This window comes from Desmodus rotundus, chromosome 9 (genome assembly GCF_022682495.2).
Source record: "Desmodus rotundus isolate HL8 chromosome 9, HLdesRot8A.1, whole genome shotgun sequence".
Lineage (NCBI taxonomy): Eukaryota > Metazoa > Chordata > Mammalia > Chiroptera > Phyllostomidae > Desmodus > Desmodus rotundus.
In genome coordinates, this window is record NC_071395.1 from 47,226,255 (window position 1) to 47,245,146 (window position 18,892).

The window sequence follows — 18,892 nt, forward strand, 5'->3', positions numbered from 1 at the left end:
ACCTCACATCTCCAATAAAGCTCCACAAGAGCAGTGCCCTATCTTATTTTCATCATGAATTAGCACCTGGTACACTGTAGATGCTCATCAAATTTTTTTTTCAAAGATTTTATTCATTTATTCTTTAGAAAAGGGGAGGGAAGGAGAGGGAAAGAAACATCAATGTGTGGTTGCCTGTCACACGCCCCCTACCGAGGACCTGGCCTGCAACCCAAGCATGTGCCCTGACTGGGAATTGAACTGGCGACCTTTTTGTTTGCAGGCCAGCAGCACTCAACCACTGAGTCACACCAGCCAGGGCGCTCGTCGAATACTTTTACTACCTCTTTTTAAATAATTTCCCACTGGCCAAATGCTTCCTTAAATGTGAGTTCAAAAGTTTACAGGAAAACAGCCCCAGCAATGTCATTTCAAATGGGAGGTCTCTTCCAATTCTTTTGATAACCGGTACTTGCCAGACTTTAACACATGCTAGCTTTCCTTTCTCACAGACTCAGCTCCAAAGGAAGAGTACTTATCTAAAATAAATGTTTATTCCATTATATTAATTTTTTACACATAGCATCTTATCTGTGGCAACTTATATTGGTTTTTCCATTCATGGGAGTGACATCAAGTTTTCTTTTAAAATGTTTTAGAGAAAATACTTCAATTTATAGAGGAAACCCTGAAGTAATGCAGAGGTGGAACACATGAGATAAATTCTGAAGGTGATTCACCAAGGGTTAAAGATTGGAAAACGACTCCCGAAGCAGTCTCTTAGTCTTGAGGGGCAACTACGTGTGTTTCCAGTGGTGAGGTTGTGTCAGATTCACCAGGCCTTTGAGAGTTCACTGATGTGATAGAACCAGCATCACATGTTAGCAAGACTCTGCTACATCTTGTGAGGATCACACACCATTCAGTGCACTACAAAAGCAGGGATCAAAAACTGATGCCAAAACAAATTCTTGAAACTTAAACAAAAAAACCCATCATAAAGCAAGGTATATCCTAGTAATGAGCTGCTCCCGGACATCATCATCATCATCATCATCATTGTAAAAGGCATTCAACTAATGGCTGTATTTAATAAGCAAAGCTTCATCAAAATCTAATTACCCAAATTTTATTATTCCAACTGCAGTGTAGAGAGGGCACAGCTGCTTGGGGGAATGTACAATACTTCTGCAGCCTTCAAACCGAGGCAGAAAGCTACACAACTCTATAAGACAAGCCTGTGAGGTACATTTTTCTGAAGGAAATGGCTGGGTCTCTTCACCAAAACACGTTTTCAGCATATTCCAGTACACACACCCTAGTACTGCTTATAAACCAAAGGAGAAAGAGCAATGCATCATATAAACATCCCTTTAAACAGGGAGAGAGGATCATTCTGTGGAAATAACATCTTTGGACTCTGCATCAGTTTGTTCCACTTCAGCTTTTGTAGCAGCTGGGGTAGGAACAGTGACTGTCATGGTGCTTTCTGCCTCTGCTTCATCTTCAGCCTCAGCAGCCTGGGCAGCTTCACCACTGGCCTCTGCTTCAGCATTCTCCTTCTCAGATGCCGTTTCACAGTGTGTGTCTGCTTCCAGTGGCTGTTCACTAGTGGCTTCTGCCGTGTCCACAGGGCCTTCCACTTCGGCCAGCATTTCAATATTTTTTGGAGGGGGTACTCCTTCTCCTTCTACTGCGCTCACTGCTGCTGTAATCACCTCAGCTAATACTTCTGCAGCTACCTCCTCAGGTGTCTCTTCCTTATCCTCACCTCCTAAATTGTCATCTCCTTCAATTTCTGGATCAACGGCTTCATTGGTGAAAGGGTCTTCACCCTGGCCAAGAAGAAATACAGGTCAGTGCAATCTAAAGAACTGTCCAAATGAGAGATGGAAGGAGGCCCAGGTTGCTGGGAGCTTGTTTTCACAATGGCAGAGTCAACAATACTTTAAACTATACCAGGTGAATTAATCCTACAGGTTCTCAGAGCCGATAAGATTCAGAAAGGACATGTCTGAAAATCTTCACCAGAACTATTTGGTACTTTTCATTCAAGCATATAACCATGAGGAAGAGTTCAGTAACACCTAGTATCTAAACCAGAAAGAAAAACTACTAACAGGAAGTCACTGCTACTGTTACTTCTTTACTATTAAAAAAAATTTTTTTTATCCTCACCCCACATTTTTTCATTGCCTCTAGAGAGAAAGGAAGGAAGAGAAACACTGATGTGAGAGAGGAACATCGATTGGATGCCTCCCATATGTGCCTGAACCGGGGATCAAATCTGCAACTTAGGTACGTGCCCTGCCCGGGAATCAAACCCTCAACCTTTTTGTTATGGACAGTGTTCCGACCAACTGAATCACACTGGCCAGGGCAAGACTATTTTAAATTTTAGTTTCATTTAGGCTCAAAGCCCTGGCATGAGGACTGTCCCCATTTTACAGATAAGGAAATGAGACTTAAAGATCAGTAACTTGCCAGCGGTCAAACAGCTATTAAACATCAGTCAGGAGTCAAATCCAAGTCTGACTCTCAGAAGTCAAACTTCTCACAAGCAGATTGTCTCCAGATTAGAAAAAAGGAACTAAATTATTATGACTACCAGATTAGAAAATGTGTTTTTAAAATATGTTGATTAGAAGCTTTAAGTCTATACCTGACTCCAGAGACTAAACCTGTCTAGGACATTGGTAAAACACTGACAAGTCACGTCATGGCTATTAAATTGGTTACAGTAAATCCTCACTTAAAGTCATCAACAGGTTCTTGGAACTACGGATAAACAATATACAACTAAATTAATTTTAACATAGGCTAATTGATGTAAGAGTTAAGTCCCTGTGGTATCTCATCAACATTATAATGAAATGACATTAAACAAAGACATTATTTGAGGACTGGCTGTATTTAGATTCTGTGCCTTTAATGGACAGAATGAATCATCAAGTACTAAAACATTTCATAAACGAGAGGAAGGCCAATAGGTCCTACCTAGCCAGGCTATGCTGGAGGTTAGCTGCTAGCCTCAAATATCGAAGTCATGGGGCTGAGTGTTTAGCAAAATGGGCTTCCCAAGGGGGAACTAGGGGCTCCTCCAACTTCCCTCCCAGGAATCCTATTTGGGACTTTTTATTACTCTGCTCCTGTCACTGTGGCTCAGTGATTGCGGCACATCTGGCTCTTCCCTTTGCCTTGAGCCTCCATTCCGCTGTCAGTTGGATCTGTCAGCAAAACCTATTTTCAGCGTCTTTCTGGGACAATTACCTACATTAGATATGTTTTCTTTTCTTTTCTTTTTTTTTAAAAGCATCCCACCATCATTTGCTCAGTATTTTATGGATAGGTAGTCAAGGTTTCTCATGGTCAGAGTCAGCATTATTGTACAGATTAATCAAGCAGAACCATATCCCAGAGTCCCAGGCAAACACTGTGTCTCAGGAAATCCACAGTGGTAGAATTCCCAAGCCTGATAATATTCCTACATCTCTCAATTCTTCAAAAAAAACCTCAGAAATGCTAAATACTGCACTCAAGATATAGTTCCATACTCCTGTTCATTCTCCATTTCAAAAGCTTTTCCCATTCATTGGACTCCTAACCTTGAGGTATTTTTCCAGCATCTTCACTATATGTCTGTTGTTTAAAACACTCTTAGCCACATGGAGACTTGTTTTCTTGAACTGTTCAGCAGCCAGCTGCAAAGGGAACCAAATATAGACTTTAAAAAGTGGCACATACAGAGGAGCAAGAGAACACACCAGCCAGACCACAGCACGTTGTCCTGAGATCAGCCATACGCAGAGATGACTTAATTCTTTCTTCACTGAGGCAAATCCCAATGTGCCAGACTCCAAGAGTGAGAGAAAGAAAGCACCAGAGACATCAGAACTGACACTGAAATAGTGTAGAAGTCTGATCATCTTAAAAGATAAAAGCACAGACACACTTTTGACATACAGGTACGATGTGCATAAGCCAGGATGAAATAAGCATTTACAGATTAGAAGCTTTGTGAACTAAGTAGGGAAAGGAGAGAACTTTTTTGGTTTTGAGTTATATTAACTTTACCATAAGTTTATTATAAAAGTATGCACGCTCCAAAACAGAGCTAGTCACACATATAGTAACCCTTTGTTTATACAGTGCCTTTGGCTGCACTTTAATAAAACTGGGAGATGGGCAGGCAGGTATCAACTGCTCTACTTCATAGGTGGATAAACTAGCACAGAGACGTTAAATCAAGGGTCAACAAGCTATAGCCAGGGGGCCAAGTGCAGCCACATCAATTCCTTCACTTAGTATCTGTGGCTGCTTTTCCCCACCAAGAGCAGACTTGTTGGATAAAGACCCTAAGGCCTGCAAAGCTGAAAATATTTACAATTTGACCCTTTACAGAAAAATTTGCTGACCCCGGACAAAACTTTTAGTCTCAGGCCCCACCAGCTAGTAAGGACCAAAGGGGTCCCCCAGGACACTGTGTTCTGAGTGGCCCTTGGCCTTAATTTAAAGAAAATCCAGTTTTTCAGCAACTAGGGAATTGATTTATGTGGTTTACAGGGAATATTCTCAAACCAGGACAATTTCAGCTACACATTTAATCAATTCTAAGCAACATATTTTCTCGTATTTTAACACAAATTGGGATGTACCATACAAATAATTGATGAAGTGACAGACTTGATGGATTATGGCAAGAGCCCCTAAAGATATTAGCATTTCCTATAAGACACAGAAGGTTCTGAAACTCGACTAGCAGCCTGAGAAGGCTCGCCTGCCAGCAGCATCCATCCAGAGGGACTCACCCGGCGGTTGTGATTGTGATCAACAGAGTGCAGGTGCCGCTGGAGGAGCTGGTGCTGTGCAGGGATCAGCATGTCACAAGCCAGGCAGTGAGCAGCCTCAATCTTCTTGAAGAAGTGCTCCTGGCCAATCCCTGTTGATGAAATCCAACTCATGTGGAATCTGGGACAGCATGCATGTGATGCTTTCCTCCCAGCCCCCAAGAAGGTCCACCTTTTCTCCCTGCAGCCCTCTCCAGGGATTCAGTTAGGACAGAATCTGAGATAGGTGCCATCTGCCTTCTAGCAGGAGTATAGGGTTGGAACAACAAGCCTCTGCACTGGGTCATTTATTACTGCCAACTTTTCTCATCCCTTGGTTCAAAGAAGAAATAACTGCAGAGTACTTTGTATTACTCTGGTAAGTTGCTTATAGAGCTGAGATCTACTCAAGGACCTTGTTCCACTGCTAAGTGTCCCTCCCCCAGGTCTTCAATCACATCCTCAGCATCCGTGTTAACTTTACACCAAGTATGTACCTTAGTGCCACGTGGAACAGCACACCTCCCACGATCACAACTCACCTTTGAAAGGATCTGGTTTTGGTTTCATGCTTTCCTTCTCCATCAGTTCCTGACGCCGCTTCTCAATCTTCTTATTCCTATTTACAATGTATTCCTAGAGGAGTTGGGAGATGGCACCAAATGAAATCAGGACAGGGTAGCATGTGTGGGCATTATCTCAAATGCACCAGAGGCAGTTCACCACTAGTGGCTGCCAAGCCCCTACTGGATGACAGTCTTGTCTCAGTTGTCCCAAGGGTGGGAAGGTGGCTACCACAGCAGCTCTGTGGGCAGAACTAAAGGGAACTACAATGGCTGGAGTTCTCAGCTGTACCTCTGACTTGGGGATTGGAATAGCTGTTATTCTGGAAACAGAAACCTTGACCAACCAAGTTAAGACCTCCTATTTCCCTTTCCCTTCCCTTTGAGGAATCTGACACCTATAGGTGTCATTGGGTCGCTGGGAACCACTGATGGAGAACAAGTGTGCCTCACCTGGAGGAACTCCACAGTCTTGTCAGGCAGTTTAGTACTTATAAATTGCAGTGTCTCTTTGTGAAATTTGCTTTGCAGATGCTTCTGGATTTCTTCATCTTCAAAGCTACGAAACTTGCACACTGAACAGGCAAACTGAATCCTGGAAAAGAAAGACAAAAACAAGAGCAGTGATGCTGGGATAACCAGTTCATCTTTGGTTAGGACTGAAATGGAAATGAGAAAGCAATTTCTGAACCAAGACTTCTGACTTCTCACAGGGTGTCAAGAGTAGCAGTTACCCTGTTTCTTCATCCTAAGAATGGGAGTACAACCTCAAAAGTCTTCAGGAAAAGGATTCATGTAGCAATTTACTATCATAACAGTCTTTTTGGAGCAAAGGCCCTTAAGAGAACACCCTAAGGTAGAGACTATTCAGAACTGTGGACTCCCTAAGCCTCTAGCCCACTGCTCTGGGGACACAGTACCTAACACCATAGCTTCTCAGATGTGTTTCTTTTTGCAGTCATAGGGATGATACAAGACCACTCCATTTTATGTGGTGGAAAAATCCCAAAGACCTTGCACAATAAAAATTCACAGGATCTAAGATCAATTCTCCCACAGGACTCAATGTAAAGGCATGCTATGTCAAATTCATGAATAGAAACTGAGGTTTCTTTGTCACGTCTTTCCAAAGTTTCACAAATGTAATTATGCTGTAAGGTGAGGGAAGAGTGGCCTGCAGACTGCCACACCCCCACAGGGGAGTGCTGCTTCCCTTGGCTGTGCCCAGGATTTTTGTGGATCTTCTGGGGTAAGAGCACAAGCCCTGTGATACTCAGGACTCCTCCTTGGCCAACTCAAGAGTTCTGCCAGCCTCCAACACCTGGCTTTAGATCTCTACACAAGCACATGTGTAGGTAACCCTGACAGAGGAGTGAAGAGGAAAAAAATCACCCAGGCCCTATGTGCAGAACTGTCAGAAAGAAATATGCTTCCCAGCAGCATCTTCATCTCCCCTATGAGAATTGTTCCAAGAAGTGATAATTGCTCTGAGAATCCTCAGTTACTATGGTGGAATCTAAAGATTCTTAAAAAAAAAAAAAAAAGTCATCTCAGTTTTCATGTGGCATGAAAATAGATCAAAACTAGCCATCACTTATTCATCTGCTTAACAAGGGTTTTGATGAACTTTTTAAGAAGTTTTTATTTATTTATTTTTAGACAGAAGGGAAGGGAGGGAGAAAGAGAAGGAGAGAAACATCAGTGTGTGGTTGCCTCTCACCTTCTCCCTACTGAGGACCTGGTCTGCAACTCAGGCATGTGCCCTGACTGGGAATTGAACCAGCAACCCTTTCCCTCACAGGCTGGCACTCAATCCACTGAACCACAACCAGTCAGGGTTGATGAATTTTTTAAATACCTGAAAGCTCCAACTTTTCGGTTCCTGGCTTCCCTGCCTGTGTTAGCCCTTTTGAGAACCTGTGCATAGAGAAGCAGCCTTGTGTGCTTAAAGCCTTGGCAAGCAAGTGTTCCCATGGCCAGCAGTGGTTTACGTTTCTAGTCAGCAGCTACTTCATTACTGAGCAGGGAGAGAAGTGCATGGTATGGTCACACCAACACGCTTTGGGCTTTGCACTTTTGTGCTTCTTTTTTCTATTCAAAGACAATCTTGAAGGTAACATCTATACACATATAACTGCTAAGTCAAATTCCAGAGGCGGTCTGGATTTGGACAAAGCAACAGGCACTTTCTTAGCAGCTCTGCTGAATGAACATCATTTGACTGGCATGACAGACACAAGCCAGGGGACAAGGTAATTCCCTATTAAGTATGGAGAAGGCCAACAGAGCTCTCTGCTGGGGACATGAGGGCCACAGGGAACCCCTGGCAAGGATATAATTCCATATGTGTTTCCCAAGTTTTGTCTCCCACCACTTTGACTAGGATTTCCCGACTAGACAGGCCCCCGCCCCTGCCCTTCCACCCAGCCACACACCATGGAGTGAAGATGAATGAGCTCAGCTTTGACAGTGCCCAGGTCCAGCTGACCTCCCACTCACCTGTCAGCTGCTCGGTCTCGCATCCTGTCTCTTCTCCTTTGCTTTTCTCTTCTCTTCTTCACTTCATCATCCTCATCATCCTTCTCTCCTGCAACAGAGAAATCCCTTCAAGACCCTCTGTTGAGCCTGCAGAGGAACTGGGCATCAGGGCCTTGATGGGGCTGCAGCTTGACCACTGCGCCCTGTGCCCCGCTGCTGCCTCCACACACGGCAGGGTCAGGACACCCTGAAGCACCAAAGGCTCCCAACAAGGATGGACTTTGATGAGGACCCTTGGGAGTTCCCAGGGGAGACACTTCACTTCACTCATAGCCTGATAAGGCTGGAATGGGCCAGGGACATGGCCCACCTGTCCCACTCACACTGTGGCCCATCTGCACTCTGATCTTCTCTGCTTTTCCAATTCAGTGCTCTATAAGTGGGTCTTCTCCCAAAATCAGTTAAGAGGGAAACAGTTCTACGTAAAGAGGCAGCAGCTGGAAGGCCTCAGAATATAAAGCTGTTCTACCTCCCTCCGTCCCATCTCTAGGTGGACAATGAAAACCGTCTCTTATGCCTCCTCTGAACTAGGGCCTCAGCAGGTCTGTCAGTCCTTGCTGGCCCGAACTCTACCTTCCACTCACAAAAACCGTTACTCTAGGGCTTTCTCATGGCTATAGAGAAAGCAGTCCTAGAAATTAAAGTGGGAAGAGACCTATCGGTCCTCCATCCATCCCCTGGGGCCAGTGCAGGAGCTCCTCTGAGAGCCGTGCAGTCCAGCATCCCAGCGTGAGGCCAGGCCAGGTTACCATGGCTCGGGACCAGGGCTAAACACTGAAAAAAGGTTGGAATAGCATCTGAACTGTAACCCCTACCCCTGATGCCAGTCACGAGACTGTCCCACGAAGATGGCGACCGGCGTGCGCTGCTCAGAAGCCTCTCAAAAGGGCGTGTGGGATTTTTGGCAAGAGGTCACTGCCTGAAACTATTACTGCTGTTTAATAGCAAAGTCATCCCGGGTAGGTAGCAGGACCTGTGCGCAATAAACATGTCACCTTTGCTTTAGCATTTTCCCCACTGCATGAGCTGCTCAATGCTGTATGGTCCCATGCTACAAACATAATCGCTTCAATAAATAGGGTGAGAGGACCTCAGAGGGTTGGCTAAACCTGAACACGTAAGGGAAAGAACATCTAAGCCAGGGTCCTTCAAAATTTATGGGGGCAGAGCCAGCCTGTGATTCATGGGGGAAACAGCTATGGACAGACCCATGGGAACAGGAAAAGTGGCTTTCCAGTAAGCTCAAGGCCACCATGTCTCAGGCTGCTTCTCCAGGCTCCCCCAATAGGTTTAACCTGGCTTTAGTCTTGCCACTGACTTTGGACTCTTAGGTCTCTGGCACTGGAAATGATGGGACCTGCTGAGCAATGACCGCCTCTGGAGTATCTGGAGCTGGGTGTATCTGAAAGCCTCCCCGCCCCCCCCCCCCCCCCCCCCCCCCCCGCCCTGAACTGCCAATCCAGGTAGGTGCCCAAACTCTGTCCTGTGCAGCAAATGCACTGCAACTGCCAGTACTCCTACCATGGAGGCTGAGAGCATGGCCCTGGGCTGGTAACTGAGGGAAAATGTGGAAACAATGAAGCCCAGAATATAGTATGAGGACCTGCATTGGTCAAGGGGAACTGAGAAGACAGGCTGTAGGGCACCGTTTCTTTTTCTCTTTTCCATTTCTGAGACTACTTTCACTACCACTGTGAGCTTCTTCAGACACCCACAAATGAGTTTCTCCCCCCACTCTCCACAGCCTGCATTGAATGAGGCCAACAGACCCATTTGCAGCAAGTCTACTCCATACAATGGAGCAAAGCCTTGGGGTGAGTGCTGTAGCCAAGGCCCACCCAGCAGTCACGGCCCCTTCTCTGCCCTGAGCTGTCAGCAAGCACTTCCATTCAGGCCCCACCCAGGCTTGCTTCTCAGAAGCCCAGCTTAGCTGGGAGTTGGGCAGTGAGTACAGGACAGCCAGGCACACACAAGAAAGCTCAAGGGGACAATGGGTGATGCCTACCTCTCTGCCTCCCGGAGTCGAAGAATTCATCCTCCTGAAAAAGGACACACACGAAGTTGGGCAGTGAGGTGGAATTTTCAGAACTCTCCACACCAGCCCAGTTCCCTGACACCACCTGGTGGAAACTGTGCCACCAGGAACCCAGTCACAATGTGTTAGAACAAGACCCAGGGCTATGGGATAGAGCCTCAGTGTGTCCTGTCATTGTTGGGTGCTCTGAGATTCTGTGATGATAACTAGCTTGCTTTTCTATTAAAGACACTGACCTTCTTTCAGCTCTCTCTAAAGCTAAAGAATGGCCTCTGGCAATGTATACCTGCACAGCTCTGCACATTGGAATACCAGGAGCTCATTCATCAACTGTATGTCAAGAAACCTCGATCTGCAGGATGCTACTTCAGGCACTCTTTACTGAAAATGGGTTTTACCAAGTTTCCCAGCCATTTGTTTGTATTTACCAAAGGCTATAAAAAAACCAGGTGGAGATAAAAATGATCACCTAGACCTGGCCAGGTGCCTCAGTAGGTCGGAGCATCATCCCACACACCAAAAGGTTGTGGGTTTGATTCCCCATCAGAGCATATATCTAGGCTGCCTGTCCAATCTTTGTATGGGAGGCAACCGATCGATGTTTCTTTTTTTATACCACAGTGTTTCCTCTCTCTCCCCTGTTCCTCCCTCTCTAAAATCAATAAAAACATATTCTTGGGTGGGGATGGAAAAAAAAAAAAAAAGGAATGGGCTCTCTGCATTTCAGTTAGAAGATATACATTTTTTAAATCTTCACCTGAAGACATTTTTTAATTGATTTTAGAGAGGAAACACTGATGTGAGAAAGAAACATTGACTGGTTGCCTCCCATACGTTCCCCAACTGGAGACTGAATCTGTAAACTTTTGGTATACGGGACATAATGCTACAACCAACTGAGCAATCCAGCCAGGGCAAAGAAGCCCATTCCTTGAGCCAAAGATTAAATTACCAATCAGTTAGTGCAGAGATTCCTAGACTCAAGATGGAAGCAAGATAGACAAGGGGCAAGCAAGATCCTTAGAAAAGCTGAAATTTCACTGTATCCCACCCCTCCCATTTACCCCTAACCAACTTGACCATGAGAAGCACCTGGACAAAGCCTTCATACACCCCAAACCTACCCCAGACTTGGATCAGAATTTGCAGGGGGTGGCAAAGGCTGGCTCCCCAGGTCCTCAGGTGTGGTTCTGGCTATGAGCCGGCCTTAAACACCTGTCTACCATGACTGGTTGGAAGGCCTGAATGACATGGATGCAGTTCAGCACCAACATGAAGCTGGCAGTCTTCAGTACATGTTTGGAAGCCTCAGCCTGCACAGCCACTGCACTTACCATATGAGCAGCTAGGTGCTTCACTACAAGGGACACTGGAGCGGCTGGGGAGGGGACTAGGAATTTTTTCCAGAAAGGAAGGATTGTTGCAAGTGGAATATTCTTAGAAACCCAGCTGCAAGTCAGGGTATTAAATCCACTCATAACATAGAGATGAAATCTACCACAGTGGCAGTTCCTGCCTCTGAGAGAAACAAGCTGAAATAAGGAAGAAATCCTGCACTGGAGACAAATGAGGCTGACCAGTGAAGGTGGACTTACACCCCTGAATTCTTCATCTCCTGACCGGAAGTCACCAACTCCATCATCTACCAGATACAAAAGGAATAGGGAAAGTCAGCCCCTCAGCAGTTGGCCCACTTGATTTTCACCCTCCCAAGCTCACTGTCCAGTGACTGAGCTTATCTTTACTATAGTGGGGGCTATGGGCGCTTGGATGACACACGGCACCCTTGAGTTCCTGTGTATCCACTGTGCAAACAGGTGGGCAGACCACTAAGCATGCGACTGTTTCCTCGTATACCAACAGAAAATTCACTGTATCCCACCCCCAGGGCATACCATTTTCAGAAAAATCTCCTTCACTGTCAGCCCGGGCCTGTTTGGCATCCGGCTCATTGTAGATTTGCAACTGCTTCCGTTTCCTGCTCATGCCATCTGGGCCACAGCGGTCAAACCCTCTCCACCTGGGCTACAAACACAAGCATATCCTCATGTTCAGCTTACCCGGACCATTAAGATACCCCAGAAAAACAAAGAATGAAGAGGTTTTGAGACGAGAGAGTAAGAGTAGACAAGGTCTTCTCAGAAAGAGAAGACAACATAGTTTATGTGCTCCCCCCGCAAGAGTTATGTTGGATGTAAGAAGCCAGACACAAAAGGATGCAATATTGTATTCATATGAAATGTCTGTAATAGGTAAATCCATAGGGACAGAAACTATGTTAGTGGTTGTCAGAGATTGGAGGAGAGAATAGGGAATGACTGCTAAAGGCGGAAGTTTCATTCTGGGTTGACAGAAATACTCTAAAATTAGATGGTGGTAAAGGCTGCACAGTTCTGTACACTTTTACTAAAGATCCTATTGTACATTTGAAAATGAGTAAATCTTACAATCTATAAATTTTATCTCAATAAAGCTGTTTATAAAGGAAAAGAAAAGCAAGCAGATAACTTTGCAAGGGCTTACCCGATCCTTTATCCGGGTCTGTGACTGGCCACATCTGTAGGGCACAGAGTTGTCATAACCTCCGGTCCCCTGCATGCCCATTACCCCATAGTTGGGAGCCATGGACTGGGAGAAGAGGGAGGGTGGGGGCCTGCTGGGGGAGGGGCCTCCCAGACTCCGCCCACCCACATAGTTCAGCTCAGTCCAGGGAGCAGACAGGGGATCAGAAGACGCTGATGGCATGAATGGATCACTGCGCATAAAGGTGCTGGGGTTGCTCCGGTCCTGGAAGCGACCCTGGCTCCGGCTCCGTATGAAGCCATCAAGTGAGCCCCGCTCACGGGAAGGGTCCCGGCAGTCGCTGTACTGACCACCAAAGCCACCATTGTGGTCAGGCCCCAGGTCAAAGTCATAGTTGTAGCTATAGCTGGGGCGGTAGGGATTGTGTTCGGGCAGACAAGGCCTGGAGTCGTAGGAATCGAATGACTGGAAGCGGAAGGAACTGCAAAGAAAGCACAACCATCACTACACACTCTGGGTGCAACCTCAACACCTCCTGCAAAGCTGACCTTCCTACACTAAGAACAGCAAAGAAAACCAAACTGCCATGCATCCCTCCTAAATGCTCAGAAGCAAAATGGAACACTGATGAATGAGGGCACAAGCTGTTGGTTCTGCTAAGCTCCTGGTGCAGAAACAAGGGAATCTGGCACAGTTTATACACAGTCATACCCTAAACCCCACCACTCAAGAAATGTATTACAAGCAAGTCCTATTACAATATCTCTGACCCAACAAAGGAGGGTGCTTGGGGAGAGCCTTCCTGGGAGAGCGGGTGCCCACTCCCTTCTGGACAAAGCACAGTGTTTGGATCCCCAGAGAAGGGCTAAGGTACATAATTACCTGTCCCGGTCCTGCATGCCCTCCCCACAGGCGCTGCTCCCACCCCTGCCTCCTTCCTTGGACATCATGTCTAAACGCTGGTTGATCTTGGCAATGAGTGAGTCGGAATTGTCAGTACATGGTTCTGCACCATAAGAAGCCAAATGCATGGCAGGGCCCCCAGCCGCTAGGCCATCATTGGCTTTGGTGGCCTCCCAGGAGGTTGGGCCGTAGCTGTAGGTTGCTGCTGTGGTGACGCTGGTGTTCTGGGCACCATAATAATTGTAGTTTTCATAACCTGCTGGAGGGAAGAAGAGCTAAGTCAGACCTTAGCAGCCACAAGGCCTGTCCATGGTCAGCACACCTGGGGAGGAACACCCGCTGCCATAGGAGAAAAGGGTCACGGGACCAAGTGCCGCTGGTATCACCTACACTGCCTTGTTACAGGAGGGCATGGGCAAGACCTCAACTCTGAGCAGTGGATTTTCTGTGCCAGATCCTAAGACTTGCTTCCCACCCAAATCCAGAGGTAGCTGAGAACCCACAAGTGACAGTTGGGGTTGTTGACAGATCTACCATGGAGATGTTGCTCCCAGAACATGACCACAACCCCCTCACCTCCTGCAAGTTCCCCTTGAGGCCTCCTCAGTACCTCAGGCCTAGCCTGCCAAGCCTTCAGGAGAGCTGTGAGCATAGCTAGGACAGGAGATGGGGGTGTCCTTGCATCCCATCTCCTCTGGGTGGCTGATCAGAGGCCCGCTCACCCACCCACTGACCCCCATAAGGGCCTACCTTGCCAGCTGGCCACACCAGTTCCATATGCACCTTAGAGGAAACAAGAACACACAAGAGCTTTGTTTGCAGAACAAAGGCAAGTGACACAACCCACCCCCCAGATGTTGAAGGACAGCTGTCACCTCACTCAACTAACCACAGGGCCAGGGCCGCAGGTTTCTGTGGCAACACTCTGGGAGGCACCCTTGGTTGTCTATTAAGGCGAGGAAAGGCTGGGCCACTAGCAGTAAAACTAATTTCTTCCAGAGCACTCAGCTAAGCATAAACAGGGATTCCCTCTTAGGCAAGCCCAGTCTCCCCCATCAAAACAATGGGAAGGATGCTGCATCCTTCCCAGGAAGTTCATCCAGTATAGGCCACCACCAAGAGGCTAGCAGGCCAGGTCCCCAGGCAGAGCCCTTCTAAAGTGCCAAGCACGCACCAATTATCCAGGGCTCAGACACCACCAAAAACATGGAGAACGAATGCACCAGTGTGAAATCATGTGCCCAATTCAACTGAGCAAGGGGACAATATATGTCTGAGTGAGATGGAAGGCCTCTTCCTGGGATGGGTGAAGAAGTGACCCTGTCCCCAATGGTGCTAGGGGCAAGTCCCAGGCTCAGAAAACAAAGGAAGCCGTCATCCTACCCCCTGGGACAGATACTGCATAAAGCTGGCAACCAGAGCACATGCTGGTCCCTCAAATGTACTCAGCACCATGACCTGGATTCCAGAGCAGGGTGAGCAAACAGGCTCCAGGCCAAATCTAGCCCCATCACCAGTTGTTGTACAGCTGCCCACAAGCTAAGAATGGGTTTTATGTTTTTAAGTGGTTGAGGAAGAAAAGGAAAATGAAGTGAATATTTAATGACATCAAAAACATCATTAATACACTTATCAAAACCCACAGAACTATATAATACAGAGTAAACGCATATATTTTTTACTCTCACCCAAGGACATGCTTATTGATTTTTAGAGAGAGGGGAAGGCAGGAGACAAAGAGGAAGAGAAAAATCGACTGGTTGCCTCTTGCATGTTGTACCCCGACTGGAGACTGAACCTGCAACCCAGACCTGTGTCCTGACTGAGAATCAAACCCTACAACCTTTTGGTTTACAGGACAACGCTCCAACCAAGTCACATCAGGCAGGGCCAGAGTAAATATTAATGTAAATTATGGGTTATAGTTAATAATAATGTACCAACACTGGCTTGTTAATTGTAGTAAGTGTATCCCGCTAACGCAAGATGTTAATAATATGGAAAACTGTGTAGGGGTGAAGATATGGTATGTATATGGAACTCTATATACTATCTACTCTACCTTATAAATCTAAACCTACCAAGAAATAAAATCCACCCTGGCTGGTGTGGCTCAGTGGATTGAGCACTGGCCTTCAAACCAAAGGGCTATCAGTTCGATTCCCAGTTGGGGCACATGCCTGGGTTGTGGGCCAGGTCCCCAGTAGGGGGGCGCTTGAGAAGCAACATTGATGTTTCTCTCTCCCTCCATTCCCCCCTCTCTAAAAATAAATAAATAAATTCTTTAAAAAAAAAAAAAGAAATAAAATCTATTGATTTAGGAAACCTTTGGTTATGTAACCAGATACTTAACTTAGAATAAAATAACAGCAGTTGCTGAAATAGACCATTTTGTGACACACGAAAAACTATATGGTGCATAAATGTCAAATGTTCTTCAGTACACATTACTGGAAAACAGCCACGTCTATTTTGTTTATAAATTGTCCATGGTGGCTGCTGCACTACAAAGATCATGTAGCCTGCAGATGTGAAAAAAATTTACTATCTGGCTCTTTACAGAAAAGGTTTCCTGGTCCCTGGGCTTCCCCCTACCCTTACCCCATGTTTCTCCAGGCTACCGGCCACTGTCCCCCCATGCAGCCCCTGCCTCCCCGGAAAGCAGGTCCAACCTACCCTGGGTGTTGGTGGGTCCAGCACTCCATGCCCCGTAGCCTGTGGAGAGAACTGTGAGTTAGGATGCGGGGAGTCAGACTAGAGAATAGGTGCTTTGGAGGTGCTCTGAAGAGCCTAAAGGGATATCCTCAAAGAAGCTCAGTGACAGCCTTCCAAGATAGCAGAACCATAACACTGCCTCCCTAAAGGTCATCCCACAGTTAGGTGATTGCATCATCACACCCCACCTGCCTGAGGTCAAAGCAGAAAAAAAAAGGGAAGAGGAATGGGCCTTGGGCCAGCTCTGGTCACTTGCTGAGAGACCTTGGCCTAAGTCTCAACTCACCACTGAGGATGACACAGAAGAGCCACCAGTTAACTCAGCATTAGGACACACTCCCATTCCCCCTCCTTGCCTTACCAACCAAGTAGCCATAAGTGAAGAAACTTTGGAATTTGGAGACAACTGTATCTCTCCAGGCCTTACTTACGTGTGGCTTTGAACTCTTCAAAGCTCCTAAGGGCCTTCAAGTCCAAGGGCTTCATCTGGCCCTAAGGCATCAGACTGTGTTCCCCTCTGTGGTGGCTCCCTTTCCCCTCCAGACCCCAATAACAGTATCTATCTGGTCCTTCTTCATCTCTGTGACCCTTGATGTGGTACAGAGCTGGGGACATGTAGCCATCCATATTGTCAAATGACTTCACCTTAATGAAGCAAGAACACATCTGGTCTCCCTTACCTGAACAACCCAAACCACTAGCTGACCTGCCTACTGTGGGCCGATGAACAACATGTTAGCCAGCATCACAGAATGCTATTCAGAAACCAGGGAGCTAAGACCCAGGTTAGGGGACTTGATCCAAAGTCACGCTGAAGACTGTCTTCTGCAAGGTACACTCTCCCCATGCTACACAGCTTCCACATCTGCAGAGAAAGGCAGAGTGGTGGTTCTAACAGAAAGTGACCAACGGCAGGGTATTAACTGCTTCACTATGGGACATTGGTCTAACAAATGACATATACTACTCACGTAACTTCACAATATCCCTTAAGATAGGTTACTATTTTTCCTGTTGTAAAACCCTTGAGAGGCCAAGTCACTTGCCCAAGATCATGGAGCTGGGAAATAAAGTCAGGAAGCACTGTCAAGAGTCAGTAAGCCCTAGAAAATAACTCCAGGTGGAAAAGCTACAGATTGATTCAGGGAAGCTGCAGCATCTAAACCGAGTCTGAAAGGTTTTCAGCAGCTACGAAGTGGGGCCGGGTGGTGTGGGATAACCTCTTCAAGATAAGGTCCTACATGAGGAAGGATTGATTACTGGCTGAAAGATCTGGTGGGAAGGCAAGGGAAGAAGGATGAGACCCAGTCAGGATGCAGAAAAGACCAGGAAAGTTAGGTTGAGCCACTCCAAGACCCCGGACACACCTACGCACCACAGAACCTCTCTGCTTCCGCAAGTCCTGCCCTTGCCATCTGGATCCTGCTAACGCAGGCTGCCACCTCTCCAGGTAGACGCCTTCTCTAGCTCCTTTTTCCAAGATCAGATCGCGTGGTTCTCGAACGAACATAATGTACTTAGATAGGGATCTGCCCCTGGTCAAGCCAACTGTTCCTAAAGGGCAAACTCGACTCCAAGCACACAAACAAAGGCTTCCCAGAATACTAATTCTCAAGACGAAGAGTAAGACCCTGGAAGGTTCGACCTGCCGCAGGCCCTACAACCCAAGTGGGGAAAGAACACGTCCCCTCTTTACACAACCTTCTAGCACCTCCAGGCCACATTGAGGCATTACCTGAGAGAGAGCCACCAATCTGCCACTACTTCGAGATACATCAGGTTTCCAGCTTTGCACAATACCCAGCATATGACCCTCAATCTCATCCTAGGCCCGCACAAGTCAGGTCCACGGCTGAGCCCCAGAGGCCTCACCCGGCCCGGCTGCGCTGCACTGCGGAACTGGTGGGGAAGCCTCCAACCCTGTGCCGCCCGGACGCATTCCGGAATGGGAGGCCCTCGTCACGTACGACGCGTGCAGGTCCCCGCTGAGCTCCGCGGTTCCCGGGACAGGCCCGGTCGCCTGAGGAGAGGACTCAGCGCCCCACGAGCTCGAAAAGTGGCTCCGCCCCCCCGGCCGCCATTTTGTGGTCTTCCGAAGGGGAAGGCGGGCCCGCAAGCGGCGCAGTCGGCAAGGAACTTAGCCCTGCAGGGGGGTGAAGGGTAGAAACGGCCCAGTCGGCACAAGGCGGCCCTAGAAGCCCGCTGCAGCGTCGGGACGCCGAGTTCTGCCCGCCTCCCTAAGCGCCGCAGCCCAATCGTATGCAGCGCCGCAGGAGCGACGGCGTCGCAGCCCAATGAGCGGTGTGCGCGCGCCCTGTCCGCCTTTCCGCAAGGCCAGGCTGCAGTAACCGCATTCGGGCGTAGGCCCAGGCCCTGTGGCCCTCTGACCGGCGACATATATGGATAAGGCCTGCCCGAACCATACTGCACCAGATTGACCGTACGAACCTCCGTAGCCTTGTTCCATGTTTCAGGTTCGGCCGGCCAGCAGCCCCTTTTCCTAAGCTGCCACCAGACGCTTGCGCTCAAAGCACCTCCCGCCGTCAGCTACTGGAAGACCAGACGCATACGTAATTCTGCGTTTAGTACCATTGCCTGGCTTTCATGGTGGGCCCGCCCCCATCGCCTCAGCTGGTTGGTCGGCTTAGCGCTCATAGCATCATGGGAGTTTGGGTCGGCCCGTGGGGGCCTCACTTTACGCAGGCGCACAACTCATCCCTCCCGCCCTTCCCCCCAAGTCTTGCACCCTGCTCAGGGAGGTCTTGGCTTCCACCTGCCGCCGGCACCGCCCACAGAAACAAGCCTGGAGG

At 47.7% G+C, this 18,892-nt stretch overlaps 1 protein-coding gene across 8 annotated transcripts; it reads right to left on the reverse strand.

Annotated features, from left to right (window-relative positions):
* Positions 1–511: 511 nt before the first annotated feature.
* On the reverse strand, positions 512–18,677 carry AKAP8 (A-kinase anchoring protein 8). Of its 8 annotated transcripts, none has more exons than XM_024560781.3 (14): positions 18,531–18,677; positions 16,044–16,082; positions 14,118–14,150; positions 13,347–13,623; positions 12,465–12,945; positions 11,837–11,966; positions 11,537–11,583; positions 9,912–9,945; positions 7,868–7,955; positions 5,822–5,963; positions 5,348–5,441; positions 4,788–4,918; positions 3,585–3,680; positions 512–1,814 (listed from the first exon to the last, which is right to left on the reverse strand). In XM_024560781.3, the coding sequence occupies exons 1-14, from the start codon at positions 18,547–18,549 to the stop codon at positions 1,371–1,373; spliced, it is 2,055 nt and encodes a 684-aa protein (XP_024416549.1). In that variant the 5' UTR covers positions 18,550–18,677; the 3' UTR covers positions 512–1,370. The 8 variants fall into 8 exon arrangements, with proteins under 8 accessions (XP_024416549.1, XP_024416548.1, XP_045051617.1 ...); XM_024560780.4 differs by having other exon boundaries at positions 13,347–13,626; positions 18,531–18,676; XM_045195682.2 differs by lacking the exon at positions 18,531–18,677 and adding an exon at positions 18,050–18,494.
* Positions 18,678–18,892: the final 215 nt, after the last annotated feature.